Here is a 27,081-nt window from a genome sequence, read left to right as displayed (position 1 = left end):
TTATTTAAATTACTTTTACACAGTTTTCATGGGAAGTATTACAAATTAAAAAAAATCAGTAATTTTCTGTTGCACAATACATTTAAAAAAATGCCTGATTCTCAAAGAAACCTCACGTTTATTTAGAGCTTTAAAAATACTATCAAGAACATTTTCACAAAATTGTAGACCCAGATGAACCATTTTAAAAGTGTGAATCATTTCTTTGCGAGTTGGCTTTTCTACGGGTTGTTCTGATGCGTTTTCAGCATCATCATTGATTTCTTCTTGATCATGGTCGATCTAACACTGTTTGGTAGTATTTTGTCATCATGTGGGTTCCATTATAGCCAGATCTTGATCTACATTAAAATAACCTACATTAAAAAACCTACATTAAAAATTTCAATGTTTCCAGACCTAATATTGCCAATGTTTCCTAATATTGTCCAAAAGTTTTTCAATTGTGAAAGCAGCAGTTTATCCCATTGTTGTTCGACTTCTGTGGTCAATGCATACCATGCTTTTGAAAAACAATTTTGAATAGTATATTCACTCACAATGTGAATGAATATACTAAAATCCAAACTCTTGCCAGTTCAGAGATGAACTCTAAGGTTTATTGTAACTTCCGGTTTCTGTTTTCTTGTAATACATTGATAAACTTCATTAATATTCTCTTTGGATAATGAATTTGTCTAGTTTTTTATTGAATTTATTAAAACTACCCACTTTCACAACAATGAAAGATGGAAGTTCGTCCAAAAATTAACTATCCACTGGATGACGGCAAACCTCTACACATCTATCTTGTTACCATTTTGCTTCAGTTTGAATTTATGCCCTCTCGTGTGAAGTCTGAGCAAGAGGAAGAATTCCAGCTGCATTGAGCTTGCCCAATCCATTCAAAGCCTTAAAAATCTCAATCAGATCACTTTGCAGGGACCTAGTCTCCAGCTGCTGCAGTTTGCACAATTGAAGCTTTCTTAGTAAGAACCCTTTCATTTCCTTCACCAAACTTGTTGCCCTTCTCTGCTCCTGTACTTGACATTCTTTCTAATGTGGGGCCTTCAGACCTGTATACTGCTTATGTGGCCTAACAATAGCAGGGATAAGGAGGTGATTATTCCACTGTACAGTGGAATAATCACCTTCTTATGGAGACTTCCCTGAATCCAAAGATACTCCCATAATTATGGCTAACAGTTTGCATTACCTCCTTAGCTACCTCCATTAATACACTGATGAGCCAAAACACTATGACCAGCGAGTCGTTATGCAAATCGAAGCAACTGAAGTTGAACTACGGCACATGCGCAGGTTGGGGCATGGATAAAAAAAACACCTGATACGGTGCTCCGTTAATCGGTGTTACTCTTGTTCTTCAGATGGGAAAGGCAGCGGACTTAAGCAAGTTTGACAAAGGCCAAATTGTAATGGCCAGATGACTGGGTCAGAACATATCCTAATCAATAAGGCTGGTGGATGCTCACAGTCAGCCCTGGTTAGTACCTACCAAAAGTGGTCCGAGGAAGGGAAACCCGCGAGTTGCCGGTGAGGTGTTGGACGACCATGGCTCATCAATGCTCAAGGTGAGCGAAGGCTCTCCTGGATGGTACGTGGCAACAGAAGGGCGACTATGGCACAACTTGCTGGTGATGGGAGTAATGTGTCACAAAACACAGAACATCAAAACCCTGCTGAAAATGGGTCTGCGTAGTCGCAGGCTGCTCCGAGTGCCCATGCTAACCATGGTTCATCAGCTACAGGGCCAACAATGGGTATGCGAGCATTGAAACTGGACCTGGAGTGACTGGAAGAAGGTCATTTGGTCCGATGAATCACATTTCCTGTTGCACCATGTGGACGGCCGGGTATGTGTGCATCATTTACCTGGGGAAGTGATGGCGCCTGGATGCACCGTGGGACAAAAACAAGCTGGTGGCGGCAGTGTTATGCTTTAGACGATGTTCTGCTGGGATACCCTTGGTCCAGTCATCCATATGCGAGGCACTCTGAAGTTTACCACCTACCTAAACATCATTGCTGACCAGGTACAACCTTTCATGGCAACGATCTTCCCATCTGGTGGTGCAGTCTTTCAGCAGGATAATGCTCGGCGCCTCTGTAGCCAGGTGGGCAGGAGCAGCAGTGCATAGCACACGCTTCTTGATTAGACTGGGGTTTGAGCCCCTGACCACCAAATACAGAGGATGCAGAAAGGTCATGGAATGACCACCGCATATCCCCGGAGCAATATGGCCTTAGTTGCTAATGCTCCTAAAAACCAAAATAACATAACTAACATAACAGGATAATGCTCAATGCCACACCACCGAGATTGTTCGAGATTGGTTCGCGGAACATGAGGAAGACTTCCAGATATTGCTCTGGCCCTTAACATTAGTTATATGTGTAAGTAAATCCCACATCAGCACACTGTGTTCATTGTCTTTCAGAAGGTCTTTTACCTGTTGATTCTTAATGCATGAAGAATTGCTGCTGATAATCAGGTAAAGAGTACTGCTTCTTCTTCTTGTTACCTCTTTAATATTCTGCTCTAGAAAGCATTCATACAGTAAATCCACAAAAGTCTTGCTAGTGTGTGAGTTTTTTCATTAAAAAAAAAAAAAATTTAAGTATTTTTCAATGTTTCCTTTGCTTTTCTGCAAACTGGGATGTGGTTGTGCTTGTCTTGCATTTTTTCCCTGATTGGATTCTGTAAACTGCTTTAGGGTTTGTTCAAATAGTGATATACGTCTTGGAATTTATGGTTTATCCTTTTTGCATGATGTCCACAATATCATGCTGGCAACCCAGAAGCAGTTTCTTACTGTATAGTTTATGGGTGTTGTTTTTAATGGAACAAACTATAAACACACCTTTAGATAACTCATTTGGCTAATTATTGCAGTTCCGGCAATAATTAGCCAAATATTTGTAGTTCCTGCTATAATTCTGAACTGGTGACAGCTCTCTGTATATGACAGAGTTGCCACCAGTCACAGGATAATGTATGTGACACTATCTTATGATAATATAATAAAATTATGGATAAAATTACATGGTTGATTACGGTGTCACTCATGTTTTGTACAGCCAATATTGTTCAATGTTGCTGCACGGTTGGCCCCGAGTGCCAAGCGATAGTGTCCAAACGATTTTCCAAAGCGATATATAGTGCTCTTTCCCAGTGGTTTTGTTATATTTTCTTTCCAGTGCTTTTCTCATACTCATTTCTTTGTAAGTGGTTCTGTACTTAACAGATCCTAAGTAAGAACCCAGAAAGGAAAATTACCTTTCTTTTCCTAGTATATTTATTAATTTTTTGCACTAACAAACTAACCTCTCCAACCGCTTGGCCACTAGGTGGCACCGCTCCTGCCTCCACGTGGCGGGGCTGGAAGTCTGGGAGGAAAAGCGCCCACTCCCAGGGCTAAAAGGAGCAACAATGGACTGTGATACATGTCCACCACTAGAGCCGACAGGCTCTCAACATACTGAGACTCGAAGAATGGAAGACGATTCCAATCTGGCAAAAAGAATGAAAAAAGACTGTAACAAATCAGAACCACCAGCTTTTCTGATTGTACATTCTTTATCGACTCAGCCGCTAAGCAGACTCTCTCCCTTTGTCATCCAGAGATGTCTGAAGAATGCAGCAGGTACACCGAAAATGGTGAAAAGGCTCCAATCAGGAGATCTCTTAATTGAGACCACTCAAGCAAGGCATTCAGAATTTTTATTAAAAATGACATCTATAAGCGGAATCCCAATCAAAGTCTCCCCACATAACACCTTGAACTCCTCAAAAGGAGTAATAAGTGAGTGGGATTTGTTGAACGTAACTGAAGAGGAGATAGTCGTGGAATTAGCAGAACAGAAAGTAACTCAAGCAAGAAGAATTATGATAAAGAAGGATGACAAACTTGTTCCCACACGTAATATTATACTGACCTTTAGTACACCAAATTTGCCGAGCTCAGTTAAAGCAGGCTACCTAAACTGCCGTGTCCGCCCATACATTCCAAACCCTTTAAGATGTTTCAAGTGCCAAAAGTTTGGTCACTCCCAAACAACATGTAGAGGCGAAAATACTTGTCCTAACTGCGGGTCAAAAAACCATTCACAAACAGAGTGCACTGCAAAGGCTCCGGAATGTCCAAATTGCTAGAATGACCATCCAGCATACTCAAAATCATGCGAACTCTGGAAAATTGAAAAAAGAATACAAAAGTACAAGACTGAGAATAAGGTCACATATCAAGAAGCAAGAAAGCAAATAAAGTCAACTATCCCAAAAACCATGTACGCTGCCATTACACAAAAATGCCAAGCTGTTTCAACCCAAACTGATGTATCAATTCCGCCCAATACATCCATTGCAGAATGGGCACGATCTGTGCTATCAACACCTCAACCTACCAGCAAACCCATTGTAGTTGATGAAATAAGCAATACCCCTATCACAGTTCCGCTTAAAATAAAATCATGTGATAAAATGTCAAATAAATCACGAAGGCAACAAGCCACTGAATCACAAAAGGCAAACTCAAATAGAATGGACTCTGAAAATATAACTACACACGATGAAACAGTACTTGATCTTCATGCAGAAGATGATATGGAGACTGGATTTTCATCAGGTCAAACTGATGACGTAGAAGAGGGTACAGATTCCGGACGTCCCAATTTTCCTAGAAAAGATAAAATGAAATACGACCGTCAAAAGCAACCCACTCACAAGAAACAGACAGACTCACCTTCCCTCCTCAAACCCCGATAATGCAGAACATTGTTCAATGGAATTGTAGAGGTTTACGCAGCAATACCGATGACATCTATGATTTAATCTCACAAGAAACAGACAGACTCACCTTCCCTCCTCAAACCCCGATAATGCAGAACATTGTTCAATGGAATTGTAGAGGTTTACGCAGCAATACCGATGACATCTATGATTTAATCTCCCGATATGGTCCTATAGCCGTTTGCATACAAGAGACTAATCTAACTCCACAAGTCACTCCATCAATCAGAAATTTTACTTTTTACAGAAAAGATAGAAACTTCTCATTATCCGCACGTGGAGGCATCGCGATTCTAGTTGATTGTAAAATACCATCTAGAAACATTCCGCTTCAAACCCACTTAGAAGCCATTGCCGTACGTGTATCAGTTGGGCAAATTCTAACTCTAGTATCTCTGTATCTTCCACCTAACAAGATGTGCACTTTTAAAGAACTAGAAGACCTTATAAGACAGATACCACCGCCTTTTTGTATCTTTGGTGATTTCAACGCGCATCATCCATTGTGGGGATCAGACCACATGGACAGTAGAGGACACTTGATCGAGACGATACTAGACCAACTGAATCTAACATTACTGAACACTGGTGAAAATACTTATACTCACCTTCCCACTGGATCTATGTCAGCAATTGATTTAACACTCTGTTCCCCCATATTATACCCCAGTATAGAATGGACAGTATTAAACAACCCACACAACAGTGATCACTTTCCAATCATATGCAGAATCCAAACGCTTCAAACATTATATCCTGATAATCGCTCAAAATGGAAATTTTCCAGAGCAGACTGGAAAAAGTTTTCAGCACATCTTTCTTTTGATAGCCAATTGATCGAACTACAATCCATTGATGATGTCACAGAGCATATTACCAGACAAATACTGACCACTGCCTCCGAAGCAATACCTCAAGCCTCCACATTTAAACACAAAAACCTTAAACACTGGTGGAATGAAGCTTGTACCAATTCCAAAAAGGAAAAAAATAAAGCCTGGAACCTGTTTCGGAAGTTCCCAACTACCAACAACCTAATTCAGTATAAAAGGCTAAAGTCAAAAGCTAGGCAAGTTAGAAGAAAAGCCAAAAAGGAATCGTGGATGCAGTTTGCCTCCACTATTACAAAGGATACTAGCAGTCGCCTCATCTGGAAAAAGATTCGGCAATTAAATGGGAAATATCCACCTCTTCCTTCTCCCATCTTAATCAAAAATGGACAGGAAATTTCTTCTTGTCAAGAAATAGTTAACGTCCTTGCAGAGAACTTTTACCAAACATCTGCCACGGCAGCATATAGCAACTCTTTTCTTAAAATCAAAGCTTCAGCAGAAAGGTACAAAATAAAATTCCATACTTCCCAATATATTGGCTATAATCAACCGTTTAACCTATTTGAACTGCAAACAGCATTAAAGAGATCACCTAACAGTGCAGCTGGACCTGATGGTATATATTATGTAATGCTGAAACATATAAACAGTACAGCCTTGAATTTACTATTAATTTTCTATAATCGGATTTTTCTTGAGGGTACATATCCATCTTCCTGGCATCATTCCATCATTTTGGCCTTTCCTAAACCAGGAAAAGATCACACATTTCCAGAAAATTACCGACCTATTTCTCTAACTAGCTGCCTAAGTAAAATCCTAGAAAGAATGATACACAGACGGCTTACCTGGGTTCTTGAAACTAAAGAACTGATGAACAACAATCAGTTTGGTTTCCGACAAAACAGATCCACTTTAGATCTAATGGTGAAAGCCGAGAACAACATCCGCAATGCTTACGTCAAAAATGAACATCTTGTAATGGTAAGTCTCGATATAGAAAAGGCTTTCGACACTACCTGGAGATACGACATATTGAGAGAGCTTCATTCCATAGGATTGCGAGGGCACTTACCAGAATTCGTTAAAAATTTTCTTCAACACAGAACCTTTCAGGTCCGCTATCAATCTGTACTTTCCCGGTCCTACACTCAAGAAGAAGGTATCCCGCAAGGATCAGTACTGAGCTCTACCCTTTTTTCACTTAGACTGAACACCATAACACACAACATCCCAAATACTGTAGAACTATATATGTATGCTGATGATCTAACTATATCTTGCCGTTCCAAAAATATACATACCATTGAAAGACAGCTGCAACTCTCTATAAATAAGTTGGAGGCATGGGCAATGCAAAATGGATATCGTTTATCAGATCAAAAAACAATTGCAGTTCACTTTTGCAAAAAACGTAAGCTACACCCAGAACCAGAACTCAGATTAAAAAACCATTTGATCCCTCTCACCAGTAATTTCTGTTTTTTAGGCCTAATATTGGACACCAAACTGAACTTTGTTTCACATATCACATACCTCCGAACTGTCTGTCTAAAGAAACTTAATATACTTAGGTCCATTTCTGCTATGACATGGGGAGCTGATAGATACACTCTATTACATTTGTATCGTGCTATTATCAGATCTCGTTTAGACTATGGTGCTATTGTATATGATTCAGCTAGGAAAAGCACATTAATCAGACTTAATACCGTCCAACACAGTGCCCTTCGAGCTGCTCTGGGCGCATTTAGAACATCCCCTGTTCAGAGTCTGTATGTAGAGGCACACGAACCTCCACTTCACCTTCGAAGGAAAATGTTGCTTCTAAATTATGCAGCTAAAATTCAGAGCCTTCCAGACCATCCCATTCGACCATTGCTTTCCAACCCTGAGTGGACAACGTTCTATAACAGTAAACCGAATGAAAATAGACCAACTGGCATGAGACTAAAAGATTTACTTCACACCTGGAATATTGATTTTGATAACATACTTAAAGAAAGCGATATTCCTGATCCACCCTGGTCTGTAAATCTCCCTCACTGTGATACGCACTTTCAGCAATGGGGAAAGAACTCCCTGGCAAATGAAAATATCAAACTACATAAAGAACATGCCCTCAACAATATAAAAAGCTACCAAATATATACAGATGGCTCAAAAACAGATTCTACAGTTGGTGCCGCAGCTGTCTTTCCATCTTTTACAGTCTCCATATCACTACCAGTTGAATGTAGCAGTTACACTGCTGAGTTATATGCAATTAAACTAGCCTTACAGAATATTAACACTATCCACAATACTAGCAGTATAATATACACTGATTCATTGAGTGCAGTGTCTGCTTTGGGTAATCAGTTTTCAATATCACAACCAATCGAAAAACAAATCATTTGCTACTTAAACCACCTATGAAGTAGGAATCATGAAGTGAAATTCTGCTGGATCCCAGGGCATTCTGGTATCTTAGGCAATGAGAGAGCAGATCAGGCAGCCAAAAATCCAAACAGTACAACACCAGCAAATTATAAAGTACCATATAGAGATTATTTGAAGCATATAAAAAAAGTCTATATGTTTCAGTGGACAGAAATATGGAAGGCACAAAGTAATAACAAGTTGCTCCAAATCAAAAAAGAACCTGCGTTATGGATTTCCAGCTTTAGACAAAATAGACAGGAAGAAGTTGTTCTAGCAAGACTAAGGATTGGACATACTCATCTAACCCATATGTTTCTACTCATGGGGGATGACCCACCTCGATGCACACATTGTTCACTACCGCTTACAGTCAAGCATATACTTTTAGATTGTCCTCACTATTCTCCTTTCAGAAGAATTTTCCACTCTCAATCACAACTACAAGAACCGTTATCGCTTAACCACATGATTGGCAATAGTTGCTGACCTAGCTACACTCTATACATTTCTGAAGGAAATACATATATATGAATTCTTATGATGCCAAAATAGAACATATTATATTATCTTAGAATAATAATGTAGGACCTGGCACATTTTGGCCTTAGCTGCCCTTGTGCCTTTAAATACCAATACCAAATGCTGCACGGTTAATTGCAGTGTCAGCTTTTCCATATTTTGATGCTTTTATTTTCTTGAATAAGCATCCACCTGCCTCTGTTGATGGTGTCATCCCTTTAGACTTTTTTAGTTCTTTGAATATTTTCCATTATTTCTTTTTCAGTCACTGCCCTTTGTTTAGTAAAACTGCATGATATAATATTGTGTTATATTCTGTAGTTTTGGTTGAATGATACTATTGTAAATAAGTTTTCAGCTTTTTGACATATTCACTAAAAAAAATATGGGGGAAACTCATTTTCTGCCCAGAGCCTAAAAACAGTATGCTGTTTCAATTGCTAATTTCATTAAATTAGTTGCATAGGTTTGTTAAAATAAAATCTTCGTTACAAATATTGATAGAAACTGACAAACACTGGGTAGTATATTTTAAGCACATTTGTAAATGCTTAAGCATCTCTTTTAACATCTGTCCATTGCCTTTTTAAGTTTACATTATCTGTCCATCTGTAATAACCGCATTCCCAGTGAATGAATTTTATGAAATTTTATATTTGACTCTTTTTAGGAACAACGTTAAACCAGGCCAGAATTTATAAAAATTGGACAGATAGAAATCTAACGTACCACAAATTTAAGCAGATAGGCCAACTGTTTAAAACTGATTTAATAATAAAATAAAATAATACAAAAGACGGTAAAATAATATTTACAAAGATTGATTATTTACAAAAACTAGTTTGAAACAAAAATATAAAAATAAAATAAAATAAGTAAATACATTAAAATATATATTTAAAAGCATTGTCAGGGAAGATCTGGTGTTGTTTTTCCCAATAGTGCTCGGCAATGGCGGATTTATCGAGCTCTGCGGTCCATATCGCTCTTGAATGTTCTCCCAGACGGTCCTTAAGATGTCGTCCTCACATAACATTCCCCACAATCTGGGCATGTGGTCTCATATACGACCCCACTACTAGAATCCCTAGTAATGGGGTCTTTAACCTGTGACACTACTGTGTGCAACCTCCAGCCCGGGAGCTGCACACAGTGTGTCTGAAAGTCGCGAAGCATCCTCGCAATGCGATCTGACAGGCCCGGATAGTAGGGAACATACACTGTGGTAAGTGGTACAGGCGGAACTACCCGATTGGGCTCTTCCTCTCTATTGTATTTATCAATGACCCTCTGGGGGTAACCGCACCTCATAAGTTCTGTCGTAATTTGCTAAATTTCCTTCTCCCCCTCGTCAGAGGTGCTGCAATGTGTCCTCACTCTACCCAAAAGTGCTCTGGCCACACTATTTTATGTTGGGCATCTGTGCCGACCTATAATGTGTATACTGGCCCCTACACATTGGTTTCCTATAAACCTTGGTTCTAAGTCTGGAGCCTTCCCTATATACCATTATATCCAGAAATGGGAGGGTGCCATCTGTTTCTACCTCCGAGGTAAATTTTATAAAGGGGAGAAACCATCGAGAAACGAGACCACATCTTCCTCTCTCCACTTCTTTACACATGTCAATGAACATGTCATTGACATATCGTTTCCATTACGCATAGGGAACTCCAATCTCGCAAAAACCCTATTCTCTAATTCCTCCATAGCCAGATTTGCGTCAATGGCACTGATTGGAGAACCCATGGCTGTGCCGTGAACCTGTTTATACATCACTCCTTGGAAAACCAAGGTTGTACTAGAAAGACATAACTAGAAAGGGGTGGGGAGGTATTTATTAGGAGACCTGTCCTAGAAAATGCACAATATATATACTTTTCCAATGTTATTTTGTATTTAGTAATATATTTTTCACTACTTATCCCCTAGAGTTGACTAATATAAATGTTGTAGGTACTTGTACTGGCTCCAACACGTGAACTTGCACAACAGATTCAACAGGTTACAGATGAATTTGGACGTAATTCATTTGTACGAAACACATGTGTTTTTGGTGGTGCCCCAAAAGGACCCCAGATTCGTGATCTAGAAAGGGGTAAGTAGCTGAAGTAGCTTTATGACAATTTCGGAGAATTTAGGTGTATTATGTATTATTAGCACTTAATATTGTTATTTATGTAGCAAAAGTTTGAAAGTTATTAGGAATACAGTGGGGGGTCAGAGTACATCCTCCACCCTGCAGCCTTGAATTAAGAGGACTTCCTCCCATTGAGGACTGGTGGATTCAGTAGGAATTAAACTGAGACCTCTTTGAACAAGTCAGATGGCAAGGTATCATGCTGTCTCAGCTGCCACTGTGGACTTATTATTAGTTTGTCCATATTAAATATTCTTGGTTACGCCAGAAGTTTCTGTCCAGGAGACTTCCTGCTTCTTTCTGGTTTTGCAGTAAGTAGCCAATTAGGAAATATGTGTTGCAGAGGGAACTACATTTAGAAATTTTCGATACTTGATACAATTTTGATTAAGTTTACTTCAGAATGGAAATATGTAATATGCATTTTTAGAGAAACATTTAGATGTAAAAGAAACAGAAAGGTGTGGCTTATATTGTATAACATTCATATTCAAATATACCACATCAGCTTTATTTACTTTATTGTCCTATGCTATTGGGATAAAGATAATTATTATAATTAATGGACATCAGAAGAGAGCATATGGTGGATTTTTCTCAAATACTTGGTTTCTTTGGTATTTGGGTGCCATTTAATCTTTTAATCTGTGATTTAGATATGTGAGAATCTGAACAACTATTTTTTTCCGATTTCTTATTTTAACAGGCTTTCACTATCTATGATTAATAATAATATTCTTGTCAAGTAACTAGTTTTGAAATCCTCTGAGTTATGTAACTGTGCCAGAGTATAAGTGGAACATTATTTTAATTGCTTTCTTTAGTTACTCTCTTTCATCATTTGAAGGAAATCACGTACTGTGATGTCAACCATGATTTTTCTGTGGAATTTTAAAATTATTTCTGTGATTTCTGCATCCCCCCCATCATCATCCAAATCTCTCTGTGTGTGTGTGTGTGTGTGTGTGTGTGTGTGTGTGTGTGTGTGTGTGTGTGAGAGAGAGAGAGAGAGAGAGAGAGAGAGAGAGAGAGAGAGAGAGAGAGAGAGAGAGAGAGAGAGAGAGAGAGACCTCTACATCTACATCCAAATCTGTAGATGTGGGTGTATAGGTTGCTGTAGTAGTATAAATCAGTCGACTATTAGGCCTTTGATTCACTATTTTCTTTTATATTATCTTATTTGCTATTAGATTTTTAGTTTTAGCCAAAGTAAGACTGACTAAAGTTATATTAGCCTTCTTGCTTGCTTGAATGATGCCATCAATTCACTTTTCTCATTGTTTTCTCTAGGCGTATTCCATTCAATTTTGCATTAAATTTATATCTGTTTAGCTAACTTTTATTCTCCCATATTTTCACCATCCCATACCACCTGTTTCTATATAATTCTGATTTATAAGTTGATAGAGCTGAATTGTGATGCTTATATAGATGTAGAAGATATTATCATGTGAAATAAAAAAGTAACAACATAAAGATTAAAATAATAAAAAGGCTTGTACACGTGAAAAATAAGATTATCAATTTTTATCAAGATAACCTCAATATGTACAGTCAATTCCGATTATTTGGGACACATCGGGACTAGTGCATTTTGGCCCGATTAAGCGGCTGCCCCAATTATCTGAAGTTTCATGTAAAAAAGGTAAAAATACAATGGATTGTGATCACGTTTGTGAATTGAATTTTAATTTTATTAAACAGCGATTCTAATTATCGAAAATAGGAGGAATATTATCCACAGGCTATAAAAGTAAAGATATATTAAGCACAAATTTACTCTTTATTACCTTACAAATTAAAAAATTAAATAATACATGAAAATCGGAAGAATATACGTGATAATCGGAATAATTAATACGTACTGTAATATTTACATGCTAACTAGTTGACATTTGTGGGTGGGGGTTAAAATTTAAAACAGTAAAAAGATAAGCAATCAATAACAGAGAACACAGCACACAGAATTCCAGTTGTCGGTATTATCGCAAATTCAATAAGATCGAGTTTACTATCCATTTATGATAGATTGCACTAACAGAAAAGCCCAATAAACAGGCGATTTTTTTTTTTTTATAGTTTATAGTTGTGACCTCCAGAAATCAGACCGAACCACGTGGTATGGTTGGAGACAATCATAGGGTAATCTCCAGTGCTGCCGTCTCCTGCCCTGATTAAACGGCATGTTGTCCCAATTAAGTGAAGTAAACCCTGACTATTTTCTCGATTGGGTTCTGTTGTTTGAGATTTGCCCCAAATAAGCGGCTGTCCCGATTAACCGGTGGCCCAAATAACCAGAATCCACTTTATAATGAATAGGCTTATAAAACACACAGATGAAATAAAAGGTAAAGTTGCATCTTCTTTTTGTGGCTTGCAAACAACTAGGAATAGAAGCGTTACAATGATAGAAATGGAGTGTGTCTTATCTGTGTGGGTGAAAGACTGCAACCCAAAACATATTCCTCTTGGCAAAACAGCAATTCAGACAGAAGCGCTGAGTCTCTTTATGGCAGTGAAAGTAAACAGAGTTCATGTGGAAACTGAAGAAACTTTTATTGCAAGCAATGATTGATCTGACTGTTATAGAAATTGAATTCAGTTACATAATGTTAAAATTACTGGTGAGTCTGCCAGTGCAGATAAAGAAGCTGCAGCTAAATATCCCGATATTTTTAAGAAAATAGTGTAGGAAGGTGGATATACAGACCAACAAATTTTTAATGATGAAACTGGATTATTTTGGAAAAGAATGCCTTCCAGAGTTTATATTTCCAAAAAAAAGTCAACTGGATATAAAGTGACTAAGTATCATTTCACACTTTTATTGGGAGGCAATGCAGAAGGAAATTTCAAATTGAAATCAATGCTTGTTTATCATTCATCACACTCTTAGAGGCCACAGTCAGTGATCGCTTCCAGTTTTTTGCCGTTCAAAGAGGGGTTTCCAACATATTCACCAGATGTAACCCCGGGGGCTCACATCTGGTGAGTATGGGCTTGGCACACCCAGGGCCCTGAGCTGGATATCATCATTCTTCTCTTTCTTGGTGATTCCCTTCTACTTTTGACACTCTCTCTCAGGGTTACTCGGGAACTTTTTTTTTTTTTCCTGGTGCAGTATAAGCCTCAGGCTTTCTGGCATCATATGGATATTAATACTAATAAAAAATAATAATATTTTTGCCCAGCTGATGAAAATTATTGCAAGAATAAGAATATTGCTTTTAAAGCATTATTGATTTTAGATAATGTTCCTGGTCATCCAGCTGCACTTGGTGCATTGTGTGAGAGTGTAAAAGTCATTTTTTTACCAGCAAACACAACAAACTTTATTGCAGCCAGTGGACCAAGAAATAATCTTAACATTTAAAGTCTACTACCTAAGAACAGTTTTTGCACAGGGAATTGCTCAAACAACAGGTGACAATGCAATTTCTTTAATTGACTTCTGGAAAAAATATAGCATCAAAGATGCAATTGAAAATATTTCCCATGCTTGGGAAGAATTAATTATAAGCAATATGCGTGCAGTGTGGAAACACATTTTGCCTTGTTGCGCAAGTAATTTTGATGGCTTTCCCCATCAAAATTATTGTGCAAGCTGTTGAAGAAATAAGAGACATTGGAAGACATCTTGGTTTAGATGAACTGGACACGACAAAAGTCCATGACTTGCTTGAATCACACTTGGAAGAAGTGACTGATGGAGACCTTAATTTAGATCAACAGCATGTGTTTGAAGAAGCCGACAATGCTAATGAAGAAGCAGACAATGTGCAAATGAGAGTTCACCATCAAAGAATACAAAAAAAATTTCAAACTCTTCCGTAGCCGAGTGGGCAGGAGCGGGAGTGCAGTAGCACACGCTCTTTGAGTAGACCGGGGTTCAAGCCCCTGACTGCTGAATACGGTCGATCTGCCAACCCGCACTGGACCAGCGTGGCAGATTATGGTCCATTTCCCTCAACATGAATTGTTGAGGAGGCTTCCATCCTGCAGTGGGTTGATAATGGCTGCACTTTACTTTTTACTTTTACCCCAATGTTGACCGAAACATGCAAGTCATGAAGACTTAAAGAAAGAGAAGACAGCTCAGTCTAACCTGCTAAAATATTTTAATAAAATGTAATAATGTTGTCTTTGCTTAGTTTATAATAAACTTGATTCAGAAATACATTTTTATTATCCTTTGGTAATAATATACGTTAATAAACAGATAAAAAAAAAAAACTTGTGCATTAAAAATTTTTAATGCACATTTTCATTGGGATGTGACCCATTATCATATTTTGTGTTATTTGTGTTATAATAGCTTCAAATAGTAAGAATTCGTTTAATACAATTGTTTCACAGGTTTCATTATTCATACTAATCGAGGCTTTGCTGTACATATGTCATTTGTATTGTTTGGCAGTTTTACTCTTTGATAATGTGCAAAATTTTTTTATTTTTTGTTATTATTATTGTTTTTTTTTGTTTTTTTTTGTTTTTTTTTTAGGTGTTGAAATTTGTATAGCAACTCCAGGTCGGCTCATCGATTTCTTAGAAGCTGGCAAGACAAACCTTCGTCGTTGTACTTATCTAGTATTGGATGAAGCAGACCGAATGCTAGATATGGGATTTGAACCACAGATTAGAAAAATTGTTGAGCAGATTCGTGTAAGTGAAAATTTTATATCATCTGATTTTTGTGTTGGCTGTATATTGCAAAGCCAGAGGTTTTTGTTGCACCAGCAAAAAAAAAACAAAAAAAACACAACCATTTTGCCTTGGGTATTGATCTAGTAACCCTTTCAAGTTCCTATACTACTGCCCTCAACTGCCAGAGGCAACTTATTCCACTGATAATTTGCTGGCTAAAGGAAAATTTTATACCAAGTACATAATTTGTTCCCAGTCGTTCTGGCATCATTGAAAAAACCTCAGTCAGACCCCCCCCCCCCTCCCAACGATCTGATCTGATTGAGATGCCTTCTTTTACTAAGCTCTACTACCCTATGGGTAGTAGAGCTTAGTAAAAGAAGGGTCTCTCCTCCGAAAAGTTGGTAGTTGATAATTATTGTTGCATTAGTTAATTATCTCTGTCAGTTAAAACATACAGTTTGAAAATTAACCTTTAAATTCTTAAAATATCTTAATGTTTCAGGTTATGCCTTCTGCTCTTACTCTTTATATTCCCCCCCCCCTCCTTTCTGGAAAATTTTGTTTATTGTCCCATGTCAATATAATAATTTCTTTTTTATAGCCTGATCGTCAGACGCTAATGTGGAGTGCAACTTGGCCTAAAGAAGTTCGTAGCCTTGCTGAAGATTTTCTTAAAGATTATATTCAAATAAATATTGGGGCCCTTCAGCTTTGTGCCAATCATAATATACTGCAAATTATTGATGTTTGTCAAGAAATGGAAAAGGAAGCAAAGTAAGTTAACAGAATATGTTGTTGGCTTTATTTAACTCACATTAATCAGGAAATGAATGCTTTATTTGACATAAAAAAAATTTAATGATCAGTAGCAATTAAATGTAGAAGAAAAAGAATTGAGTTGCTCTCAAAGAGAAAGGCATTCTATAGGGACCGGTACGAAAGTAATGTTTTTTTCCTTTTAAATGTGGTGCCATAGATCATTTCGGGTGTCACTGAGTGTTGACTAGAGCTCTCTAGTTTCACCATACTGAGTGGTAAAAAAATAAGTTAATGGAATATGTTGTTGTGATCGGTCTCATGAGTGCAGCACATGGATAGTTCAAAATGGTGGATGTTACAGATATACATACCAAGCAGAGTGGTGGTTGAATTTTTTACGGAGGAAGAAGTGATGCCTATTGAAATCCACACGCATTTCAAAAATGTTTATGGTGACAATACTGTAGATGTGAGTAGAATTAGATGTTGGGTAAGACACTTTAAAGATTGGGGATAGTGACATTATTGACAAGCTCCAAAGTGGCCGGCCAGTAATGTCAGTGACAACAGGCAATAAGAGCTGGGTTGACGCACAAATCAAAGAGGACCACCGCATCACAACATGTGAATTGTGCACGGCAGTAAGTATAGGGAAACATGCCGTGATAACCATCATAAAGGAATTAGTCTACAAGTGGGTCTCAAAAATGCTGAGACATACGAGCACAAAGAAGCCTGGAAAGTCATGTGTACAGAATTTCTCCAGCGCTGCGAGAGTGATGGAGAGGTTTTTCTTTAGTGCATTGTCACAGGTGATGAAACCTGGGTGCTCCATTATGACCCTGAAATGAAGAGACAGTCGATGGAGTGGCTCCATCAAAATTCACCGTGCAAGAAGAAGAAGTTCAAAAGACAGCGTTATGTCGGTAAAGTCATGCTGACAGTGTTTTGGGACAAAGATGTGGACCTCTTGGAGTTTGGCACCACAATCAACTCAGATCGATATGTGGAAACATTAAAAAAGTTGAAAGCCTGCATTCATAGAATTTGACCAGGAAAAACCTTAATGAGGTTCTTCCTATTTGGAGGAGACAATGCATTTTAGATATTTTTGTTCCTGTTTTTCTGGCATATCTATGAATTTGAGAAATGTCCATATCTTTCCATTTGGCGATTTCTAAAATGAAATGTATAAAATCAGTTACAAAACTGAGGTTTATAAACCATAAATTCAACAATAATTTGTGAATAACCACGAGAGGTATTTTGCTTGTGAAAGGTATCCAAGTTAAAAAATCACTTTAATAATATATTATTTTTTGAGATTTTTTTTTTTTCGTTTCTTGCATTATGATGTAAGCATTTCATGTTATGACTTAAGTGTTTCTACTGTAATGTTCAAAATAAACAGTTTTAGTAATTACCATCGGTATTTAAAAAATTCTTGTAGAATTAATATATAAGTGAAAAAAAACAAAGAATTTACACATGCATGTCTGCCAACTCTTCTGAATTTTATTATTATTTTTTTTTTTTAATGAGACCCCCCAAGCATGAGAGATATTAGAACTTATAGTACCGTGCTTTGGTTGAACATTGAGAAGATGAAAGAAGATACTTGTTGACATTAGACTTGAATTTCTGTAGATTGTAATTTTCAAGAAATACATATGAAGGGAGGTTGTTCCAGAAAACAGAAGTTGAATGAATAAACGAGGAAGAAGAAAAGTTGGTCCTCCGAGTTTGAAGTTGAACAGTAAAAGGATGTTGACTGGTTGCAGCACGTGTGGATTGGTTTTTAAGAGATAGCAGAAATTAAAAAAGCAGTTCAGAATATAGAAAAGGCATTCAGCAGAAACAGAACGTCTATAGTAGTAGTAGTAGTAGTAGTAGTAGTAATGGAGGCATGTGATGCAGGAGTATGAGCTTATGTAGCATCAGCCAAAAAAAAAAAAAAAGCCAATTTCACACCTCCACTCCCTCTAAAAGTTTGTCCAGTTCCTCCCTGAATTTATTTTAGCTATCAACTTACACATCAACAGATGGAAGTTTGTTTCAGCAATTAACCACCCACTGGCTAAAGACAAATTTCCACACATCTATTCTACAACTGTCTTTCCTCAATTTGAATTTATTCCCCCCTCAGGTTTGTAATCTGAGCAAGCAGAAGAATCCCATCAGAATTCAGCATACTCAACCCATTCAAGGCCTTATATACCTCATTCAGATCACCTTGCAGGTGTCTAGTATCCAGCCGCTGCAATTTGCAGAACTTAAGCCTTTCTTAGTAAGAGGACCCCTTCGTTCCCCTCACCAATCTTGTTGCCCTTCTCTGTGCACGCTCAAGCAACTCTACATCCTTCCCAAAATGAGGCCTCCAGACCTGTACTCAAGGCGTGGCCTGATCATTGCCTTATACAAAGGGATAATCACCTATGAGAGAGTATGGAGACTGTCAGAGATGAGTCATTAATTAACTTAACTGCCCTCTTTTGAATGGAATCTAGAAGCCTTGGAGATTTTTAGGACACCTACCCAGATGTGGATACAATATTCAAAGGTAGGATGGTTTTCAGATTTGTACAGGTGAGCAGCTGTTTGGAAGACAAGTAATGACAATGAGGACGAAAGCGAAAACCCAGTTTTTAGGTGCAGAAGAGCAATATTTCTGATGTGCTTCTGCCAAGAGAGATTAGAAGTCAGAGTGCCATTGAAGATAAGCATGGGAACAGAAGAATCATTTTTGCAAGTTATAAGACAGCACTGAGTTTTAGAAGGATTGAAATCAACTAAGTTATCTTTGCCTCACTGGGGAATTACTTGGAGATCAACATTTAACGAACTGGTAATGGATATTTGAGAAGTTGAAGCTGTTTGTGCAGGGTGGTTTCTCAAACTGGATGGTGAAATGCAAATGAAATGCAATCCAATGAAATGATGGCAAAATTATGGACAGGAATTCTGGTCAATGGAAGAAGATCATTAATATACAAGAGGAAAAGAGCAGAAGAGCAAACTGAACCTTAGAACACCATCATTAGTGGAGAAATTAGAAAATAGAGAGCCATCTACCATCACCCGCAGTGAGGGGTCAGAGAGAAAACTGGATACTCAATTACAAAAACAGTTGGCAAACCATAAGATGGAAGCTTATTTAGAATACCTTTATGCCAAACACGATCAAAAGCCTTTGAAATGTGAATCGCAACTTCTTGAGTTTCACCAAACATTTCCATTGAATTTGTCCATAGATAGGTAACAAAGCCAGAATATCACCAGTGGATCAACACTGACAGAATCCATGGTGGCAATCGTTGATCAGTTGGAAGGTTTCTAGATGTTTTAAGAGTTGGCAGTTAATTGATTTTTCTATTACTTTAGAAAGAGTAGAAGTAATTGCAGTGAGATGATAATTGGATGGGAGATATTTGTTACCCTTTTTAGGAACTTGCTGGATATGAGCAAATTTCCATTCAGAAGGTAAAACATCAGTGGAATAAGAAAGTGTACAAATGCAACACAAAATAGGAGTTAAGCTCAGCAATAGCACAGGTTTTGAGAACAAGTGGAGAAATAACACCAGGACCTGGCATTTTCTTAGCATTAAGATCTCTGAGTCAAGATGTTAAGTCTTGACTCAGATACTTTTGACAAAAGATCGTAGGTGGCAGCATTGAATGGAGTATACTGTAAATGGTAGTAGGTGGTTGACCAAGATCATCATTACATGAGTTAGAAGAAAAGTAGGATGCTAGCAAATCAGCTTTTCCTTTGGCTGAAGTGCCAATAGAACCAACTGCTTTTGACAGGCAGGAATAGAAGAAAAGAATCTTAGCACATTTATTGGAAAACCAAGGTTTAGATAATGGATAAGACTTTAAGGTGGAGTGTGGAATAAAGGATTGCATCCCTATAAGAATAATTTCACTGACAAGGTCTGAGCAAACATTGACATTAGAAGATTTGTAACAGTAATCTGATGAAGGAAAAGAAGAAAAGAAATCTCACAGATCATCCCATTTTGCATTTCTGGTAATGCTAAACAACACGAGGTTGAGAATGGCCATGAGAGAAAGACTTCATTGGACCCTCACCATATTGTGAGGTAATTGTTCATTTAGTGATTGCAAAAGCCTCAGCATCTCAACCAACTGGATCCATGCGACTAGAAAATGGATGCCAGCTGGAGTTGTGAACATTAAATTACCAAGGAAAATCAGGTTACTGTTAGGAAAGTTTGACTGGAGAAATTCAAGTTTCAAAGAGAGGAAATCAAAGAATTCCAAGTGATTAGTGGAGTTGGAAGAATGATAGTGGCAACAGATGAATTTGACAATGGGGTGGAGAAATTTTAAGCCAGAGAAAGTCGAAAAGAGGAGATCCCAAATTACTGAGTTTGACAGGGAATATCAGAGTAGACATATGCACAAGTACCACCTTTTAAACGAAAGGAATTATACAGCGAATAATTTGGACAACTGTGATGAGCATTTGTTGAATCAACTTGAAAATTGGAATACTGTCAGAAATAGTACATGGGGTTTGGCAGACTACGTGGAAATGGATATCGTTGAGATTGGAGCTGAGACCGCGTATATTTGTGAAATGAGCGAGGAAGTGCTTGTGAGGTTTAGATGTTTTCACAGTTAAGTTTGTTCGGCTATGGTAAAGAAAGCCAACACAAGAACTACGGCAAACTTGGGGATGCTTATTGGACAAACTTGTTTCCCACTTCTGCAGTTTCTCCCTGCATTCTCGATAAAGAGATGGTGTGTGTTATTGGTAGTGGCAATAGACGTTGATAACAATGTATGGATTAGGGTTTTTTTTTTTTTTTTTTTTCCCCATTATTAAAAGCAGATTATTGGACCTCCAGACTGCCTCAGTCTTAGGGTGTTTGTGCCCCCCCCCATCTGCTGTTTTAAAATAGGAAAATGACTTCTACTAGCATTTTTGATAACATGCACTGTCTGTAGAAGTAGTCTTCCTATTTTAAAATGGGGGGGGGGTTAAACACCCTGAGACTGAAACAGTCTGAAGGGTGTACCCTTAAGTAAATTTCAGCCACAAAGGCATTACACTCATGAACTCCAATAATCTGCTTTTAATAATTAGAAAAAAACTAATCAATACATCAATCAACAAAACTAATCAAAACTGAGGGCGCTGACTCTCTTTAAAAGTTACAGCTGTCAGTTACAGGCTCTGCAAAAACGATAAGTGTTTGCCTTTTATTTACATGATTGTTATTTTATATTGTACTTAATACGTAGTCATTAGTTATAGTTACGCTGGTTATTTTTTATTTTAATTTAGATAAAGAGTTTTTGTGGATTTTACTTACGATAGATAAAACCATTATTTCGTTCGATTTTTGTAGCCATTGTTTTTGTATATAGTGGTAGGGAATTCAAAATTTTTAATTGAGGTAGCTAGGTAGCTCTAAGGCATAATTATATAGTAATACGCTTCACTGTTTCTATTTAATAGTTTCTATTCAAATACTATTGACATTTAATTTATTGATTTTATTAATTTAAACTACCATGCCCCAAACTGGAGCAGCAAAGCAACGGGCACAAAGTGGCAGGAGTGCTGTGACTCGGGGGAGAACTGAGGGGGGCGATTCTCCAACGCATCACAGCCTAAAAAAATGTGCAACTTGTGAAATGTTTGCCGAACTCCCTGGAACGGAACATGATATTGCCATGGGGGATGTCTTTGTGTGTGCGCGATGTAAGGAAATCAGGCGACAACTCAGCGTTGTTATGGGCCTATATGAGAGTTTGAAGGACAGGGTGGATGCTCTCGAAAGATCTAAATTGAGGGGCCCATCAGGCTCTCAGCTGCCCACATCAACGCCAGAGCTTGCACTTGGTCATCACGCAACACAGCGGCAATCCCTAAGGCAGAATGCGCTGGTCCCACAGGAACTAGTAGTTGTTGGTGACTCTATTGTCAGGGAAACGGGGAACATGCTTTGTAAAAAGGATAGGTGGAACAGGACCAGGGTATGTCTGCCAGGGGCAAAGGTTGATGACGTTATAGAGCGGATATCATCTTTCAAGGGCACAAAAGGTGATATAGTTGTACACGTTGGCACTAATGATATTAAGAGTAGGAGACCGGCGGAATTACTCAACAAGTACAGGTCACTGTTGAAAAAAAGCCGTGAAATAGGGTTGAATTTGAAAGTGTCTGCAATTCTGCCCAGACACGATAGGAGGGAGTACATGATGAGAGCCTTGTCGATCAATTCGGCCCTGGAAAGATTGTGCAAGGCTCAAGGGGTAGAATTTTTTTCAGCCTGGACTGTACTTGTTAACAGGAGAGATTGCTTCTACAGGGATGGGATACACTTAAATAGAAAGGGTGCAAGAATATTTGCTGATGCTATCGAGGCAGTGTTAGGTGGGTCGGAAAACTGCTAGCTTGGGGGGGGGATACAAAGACTAATAGTTTAACAGTAACCACAGGCAGAGGTGAAGGTGATTCTTGCACAACTTCTATTAGAATAAGAAGCGACCTGGAGCGAGGGGTGTTGGGGGTTTCAGGGACGGATGGCAGTCATCATGGAATAGTTGGGTATATGGGATGTGTTAGGGTAACAAGGAATAGGCATAGGAGCATGTATGCTTGCATGTATACCAGTGCTAGAAGTATAGTAAATAAATTTGATGAATTTGAAGTGTTGGTCAAGACATCAAAGGCGGATATTGTTGGGATAGCAGAGACGTGGTGTCACAAAGATATAAGGAATGCAGAACTGGAATTTGGGGAGTACAATGTGTACAGAAAGGATAGACAGGACAGAAAGGGAGGGGGTGTTATGCTGTTAATTAAGAAAAACATAAAATCAAAGGAAGTGCACCCAGTTAATATAGATGAACAGTGCTCTGTTGAGTCAGTTTGGTGTGAGATAAGCACTGCTAAAGCAAAAATAAGAGTAGGAGTGTGTTATAGGCCTAATGACTTGAATGAGTACAATGAACAATTGTACAGAGAAATAGAGTGGGTCAGTAAATCAGAATGTCTTATAATGGGGGATTTTAACTTCCCAGATATTGACTGGAACTTGTGGGTTGGTCACTCACACACTAGTCAAACTTTTATGGATTTATTGGATGATTGTTTTCTGCAGCAGCATGTTCGAGAGGCAACCAGAGAAAGTAACACTCTTGATCTGGTTATCAGCAGTGATCATTCGTGTATTAAGAATTTGCAGATAAAGGAACCACTAGGTGGCAGTGATCACAGTGTGCTGAAGTGGGATTTACTCAAAGAGGTAACTACCGTCAGGGGTAAAGGAAAGGGTTTTTGCTTCCGTAAAGGGGAGTACAGTGGTCTCAGACAGTTTTTAAATTCTGTACAGTGGGATCAACTGACGATGTTACAAACAGTAAATTCTAAGTGGGAAGCATTCAAGGAATTAATCGTGGAAGCTACTAGACTTTTCATACTGATTAAGAAATATTGTTCAAGGTTGTCAATGAGACTCGTGACAGAAAAGAAAAATGCATGGGATGCATATAAATTATCAGGCGACGCAGAAGCCTGTGGCAAATATAAGCTAGTCTGTAATCAGATCACAAAGGAGGTTCGACAGGCTAAGGCGGATTACGAGAAATCTTTGGCAAAAGATGCTAAGAAAAACAGCAAGGATTTCTTTACTTATATAAACTCTAAAAGGAAGGGGATGAATATGATTGGTCCACTTGACATCGATGGTTCGACTGTTGATGATCCTGCTCAGATAGCAAACAAACTGAATGAGTATTTTGCATCTACATTCACACGTGAGGAATTACTACGGTTTGAAAATGGAAGAAGGTTATCAAATTGTAGCAGTGTGCTTAATGATTTTGTAATAACTGAGAGCAAAGTGGAGGAGAAATTGTTGAAGTTAAACATAAGAAAGGCACCTGGGGTGGATGGGATCTATCCAGTTATTTTAAAGGAGGCGGCAAAGCAACTAAGCAAACCCTTAGCCATAATTATGAGGTTCCCACGGACTGGAGATGTGCAAATGTATCCCCAATTCACAAAGGGGGATCGAAGGGTGACACGAGTAATTACAGACCAGTTAGTTTAACTTCTGTTCCGGGCAAAATAATGGAATCACTGGTTAAAGATGCATTGCAGGATCATCTAGACAAGACTGCAGCAATAATTCAGACACAGCATGGGTTTGTTAAGGGAAAGTCTTGTCTGACAAATTTGATAGGATATTATGATGTGGTCACAAAGGAACTGGATGCATAAAATAATTTTGATATCATATACTTGGATTTCAGGAAAGCTTTTGACACTGTTGCGCATGGAAGACTACTGTACAAATTGGAGCAGAATGGTATTAAGGGTAAGTTGCTACAATGGATAAAAGGAGGGTTGATTGGGAGAAGACAGAGGCTGGTAATTAATGGATGCTGCTCTTCGTGGACTAATGTTATTAGTGGAGTCCCACAGGGTTCGGTGTTGAGTCCTCTGTTGTTTTGTATATTTATCAATGATATTGATGAAGGTATATCAGGCTTAGTGTCGAAGTTTGCAGATGATACAAAGGTTGCAGAGTTGTTAATGACAATAATGGCAGTGTGCTACTGCAACAGGATCTAGATAATTTGGGCAGATGGGCTAAGAAGTGGCAACTGAAGTTTAACCTTGACAAATGCAAAGTACTGCATATGGGTAGAAGTAACCCCAGAGAAACGTACCAACTGTGTGGTACTACACTTAAGGTGGTAGAAAATGAAAAAGACCTGGCAGTAATTGTGCAGTCAGATATGAAGTTTTCTGAGCAATGCAGACAGGCTGTCAGGGCAGGTCATGGGGTTTTGTCGATGATATATAGGAATTTTGCTAGCAGGGAAAAGGAGGTGATTATCCCTCTGTATAAGGCAATGGTCAGGCCATGCCTTGAGTACTGCGTACAGGTCTGGAAGCCTCATTTAGGAAGGATGTAGATTTACTTGAGCGTGTACAGAGAAGGGCAACAAGATTGGTGAGGGGAATGAAGGGATCCTCTTACCAAGAGAGGCTTAAGTTCTGCAAATTGTAGTGACTGGAGACTAGGCACCTGCGCAGTGATCTGATTGAGGTGTATAAGGCCTTGAATGGGTTGAGCACGGTGAATTCTGATGGGATCCTTCCACTTGTTAAGATTACGAACCTAAGTGGGCATAAATTCAAATTAAGAAAAGACAGATGTAGAATAGATGTGCGGAAATTTGCCTTTAGCCGGCGGGTGGTTAATTGCTGGAACAAACTTCCATCTGTCGTTGTGGAAGTTGATAGGATAAATAAATTTAAGGAGGAACTGGACAGGCATTTGGAGGGAATGGTGTGATATTTTTTTTTTTTTTTTTTTTGCTAATGCTGCATAAGCTCATACATGTGCTTTCTTGCATCACATGCTACTACTATGTCAAAATCTACAACGACACCGAAGAACTCATACTAGATCGTAAATTGTATGAATCAGACTTGGACATTCGCAAAACGATTGAAATATGTAAGACGATGTCTCAAGACAGCGACGACGTTGACCCTGATAAAGCATGCGGTAATGACCTGCATAGACTTGTAACGCGACTGCTAGAAAACCCCTTTCGAAACTTTTACAATCATCCAAACAGCGAGATGAATGAGGATCTAAAGCTTGCCACACTCAACTGACACAGTGCAACTGAAAAGAAATGCAAAAACTTGATGACCAACTAAGACTTCTGCAACTTAATGATAATGACCAATGACAGCAAAAGAATCTACTCATTCATGTAATTTGGATTCTGTTATCTCTCAATCGCAAACTGATTCAAATATTCTTGACTGGCCCAGCAGGTTGCAGAAAAACATTTATGATTCGCCTCTTGATGGAAATATACAACCGCTTCAGTAATACAGATGGGTACTATAATGCCTACATTACGTGCACTTCAACTGGTAAGGCTGAAGTGCATGTAATGTAATGATATGGATGTGCTCAGAGCTGGTTTATGCCAGGTTTGAGCACATCCAAGATCACTGCCCTCAAGATTTCCATTTCTCTGGTTACCAAAAGGTTTCTGGAATAGGTGGCACTGGTTAGCCCAACTGCACCTAATTGGTATGCCCCAAATCATAAACGTTTTTCCCCCACCAGCTGGTTTGTGTCAGCTCCAAGCACATCCAAGATCACCTCTCGTGATCCTTTGCCCGATCTCCTCTCCCGACTCCATTGTTCTTTGTTATGAAATGGAAATGATGTTAAACGCTGTCATTTTCGCGTTGCATAATTGTGACAAATTTGATTTTCTACTGTCCGAAATTTAGTAGGTGCCGCCAGAGACGTTTACACATCAAAAAGGTATGATTACTGAAGATGTTCAAGAATTACTGGTAGAAAAAGAGGCTGGCGAAGCGGATTTAGTGGAAATGGTATTGGAGGCAAATCAAATCAATTCAGGTGATAGCACAGACGAAAATTCTGAAGTTCCAAATTTTACGCTAAAAAGTATACGGGAAGGAATAAAGTTAGCTGAGCAATTAGAATCTTATTTTTTGAATGCAGATTCTTCAACTGAAAGGAACCCAAAATTCAAAAGTGAGCTTCAAAAATGCTTAGTTCCATACAATGAAATTTACAAAGATCTATCAAGAAAAAGCAAAAACAAACCTAGATTAATGATTTTTTAAAGAGAGCAGAAAAATACACAAAATCTAGAATGGTGTATTTTTGTTAGCTTTTGGAATGTAACCCCTCTTTTTGTAGTTCTTTTGTAGTACACAAGATTTTATAGGAACCTGACTGCCGTGTTATAATAGGGTTACATGTATATTAACTGCGAAAATAAAATACTTGAATTCTACAAGGCTCTCCCATCTGAAGATTGTCCATAATAAAATTCCATGAAAATGGCTACTTTGTTTGGATCAACGTGAGCAATTTTTTTTCACGCATGAAATCAAATAAATATTTAAAAAGAAACGGA

At 38.3% G+C, this 27,081-nt stretch overlaps 1 protein-coding gene across 2 annotated transcripts in view; it reads left to right on the top strand.

Annotated features, from left to right (window-relative positions):
• The window catches only part of LOC150076718 (putative ATP-dependent RNA helicase DDX17), a 244,366-nt gene that overhangs the window by 100,496 nt on the left and 116,789 nt on the right, over positions 1–27,081 (top strand). For both annotated transcript variants that reach the window (XM_090385598.1, XM_090385599.1), the window contains exons 6-8: positions 10,522–10,663; positions 15,207–15,367; positions 15,954–16,126. In XM_090385598.1, the coding sequence (XP_090241724.1) occupies positions 10,522–10,663; positions 15,207–15,367; positions 15,954–16,126 (476 nt within the window). The remainder of the gene's footprint in view (positions 1–10,521; positions 10,664–15,206; positions 15,368–15,953; positions 16,127–27,081) is intronic.

The sequence above is a fragment of the Mastigoproctus giganteus genome, chromosome 12 (genome assembly GCF_048544385.1).
Source record: "Mastigoproctus giganteus isolate SK-2022 chromosome 12, ASM4854438v1, whole genome shotgun sequence".
Taxonomy (NCBI): Eukaryota; Metazoa; Arthropoda; class Arachnida; order Uropygi; family Thelyphonidae; genus Mastigoproctus; species Mastigoproctus giganteus.
The sequence above is the reverse complement of the archived record's forward strand: the minus strand, read 5'-3'. Positions and strand labels throughout refer to the sequence as shown.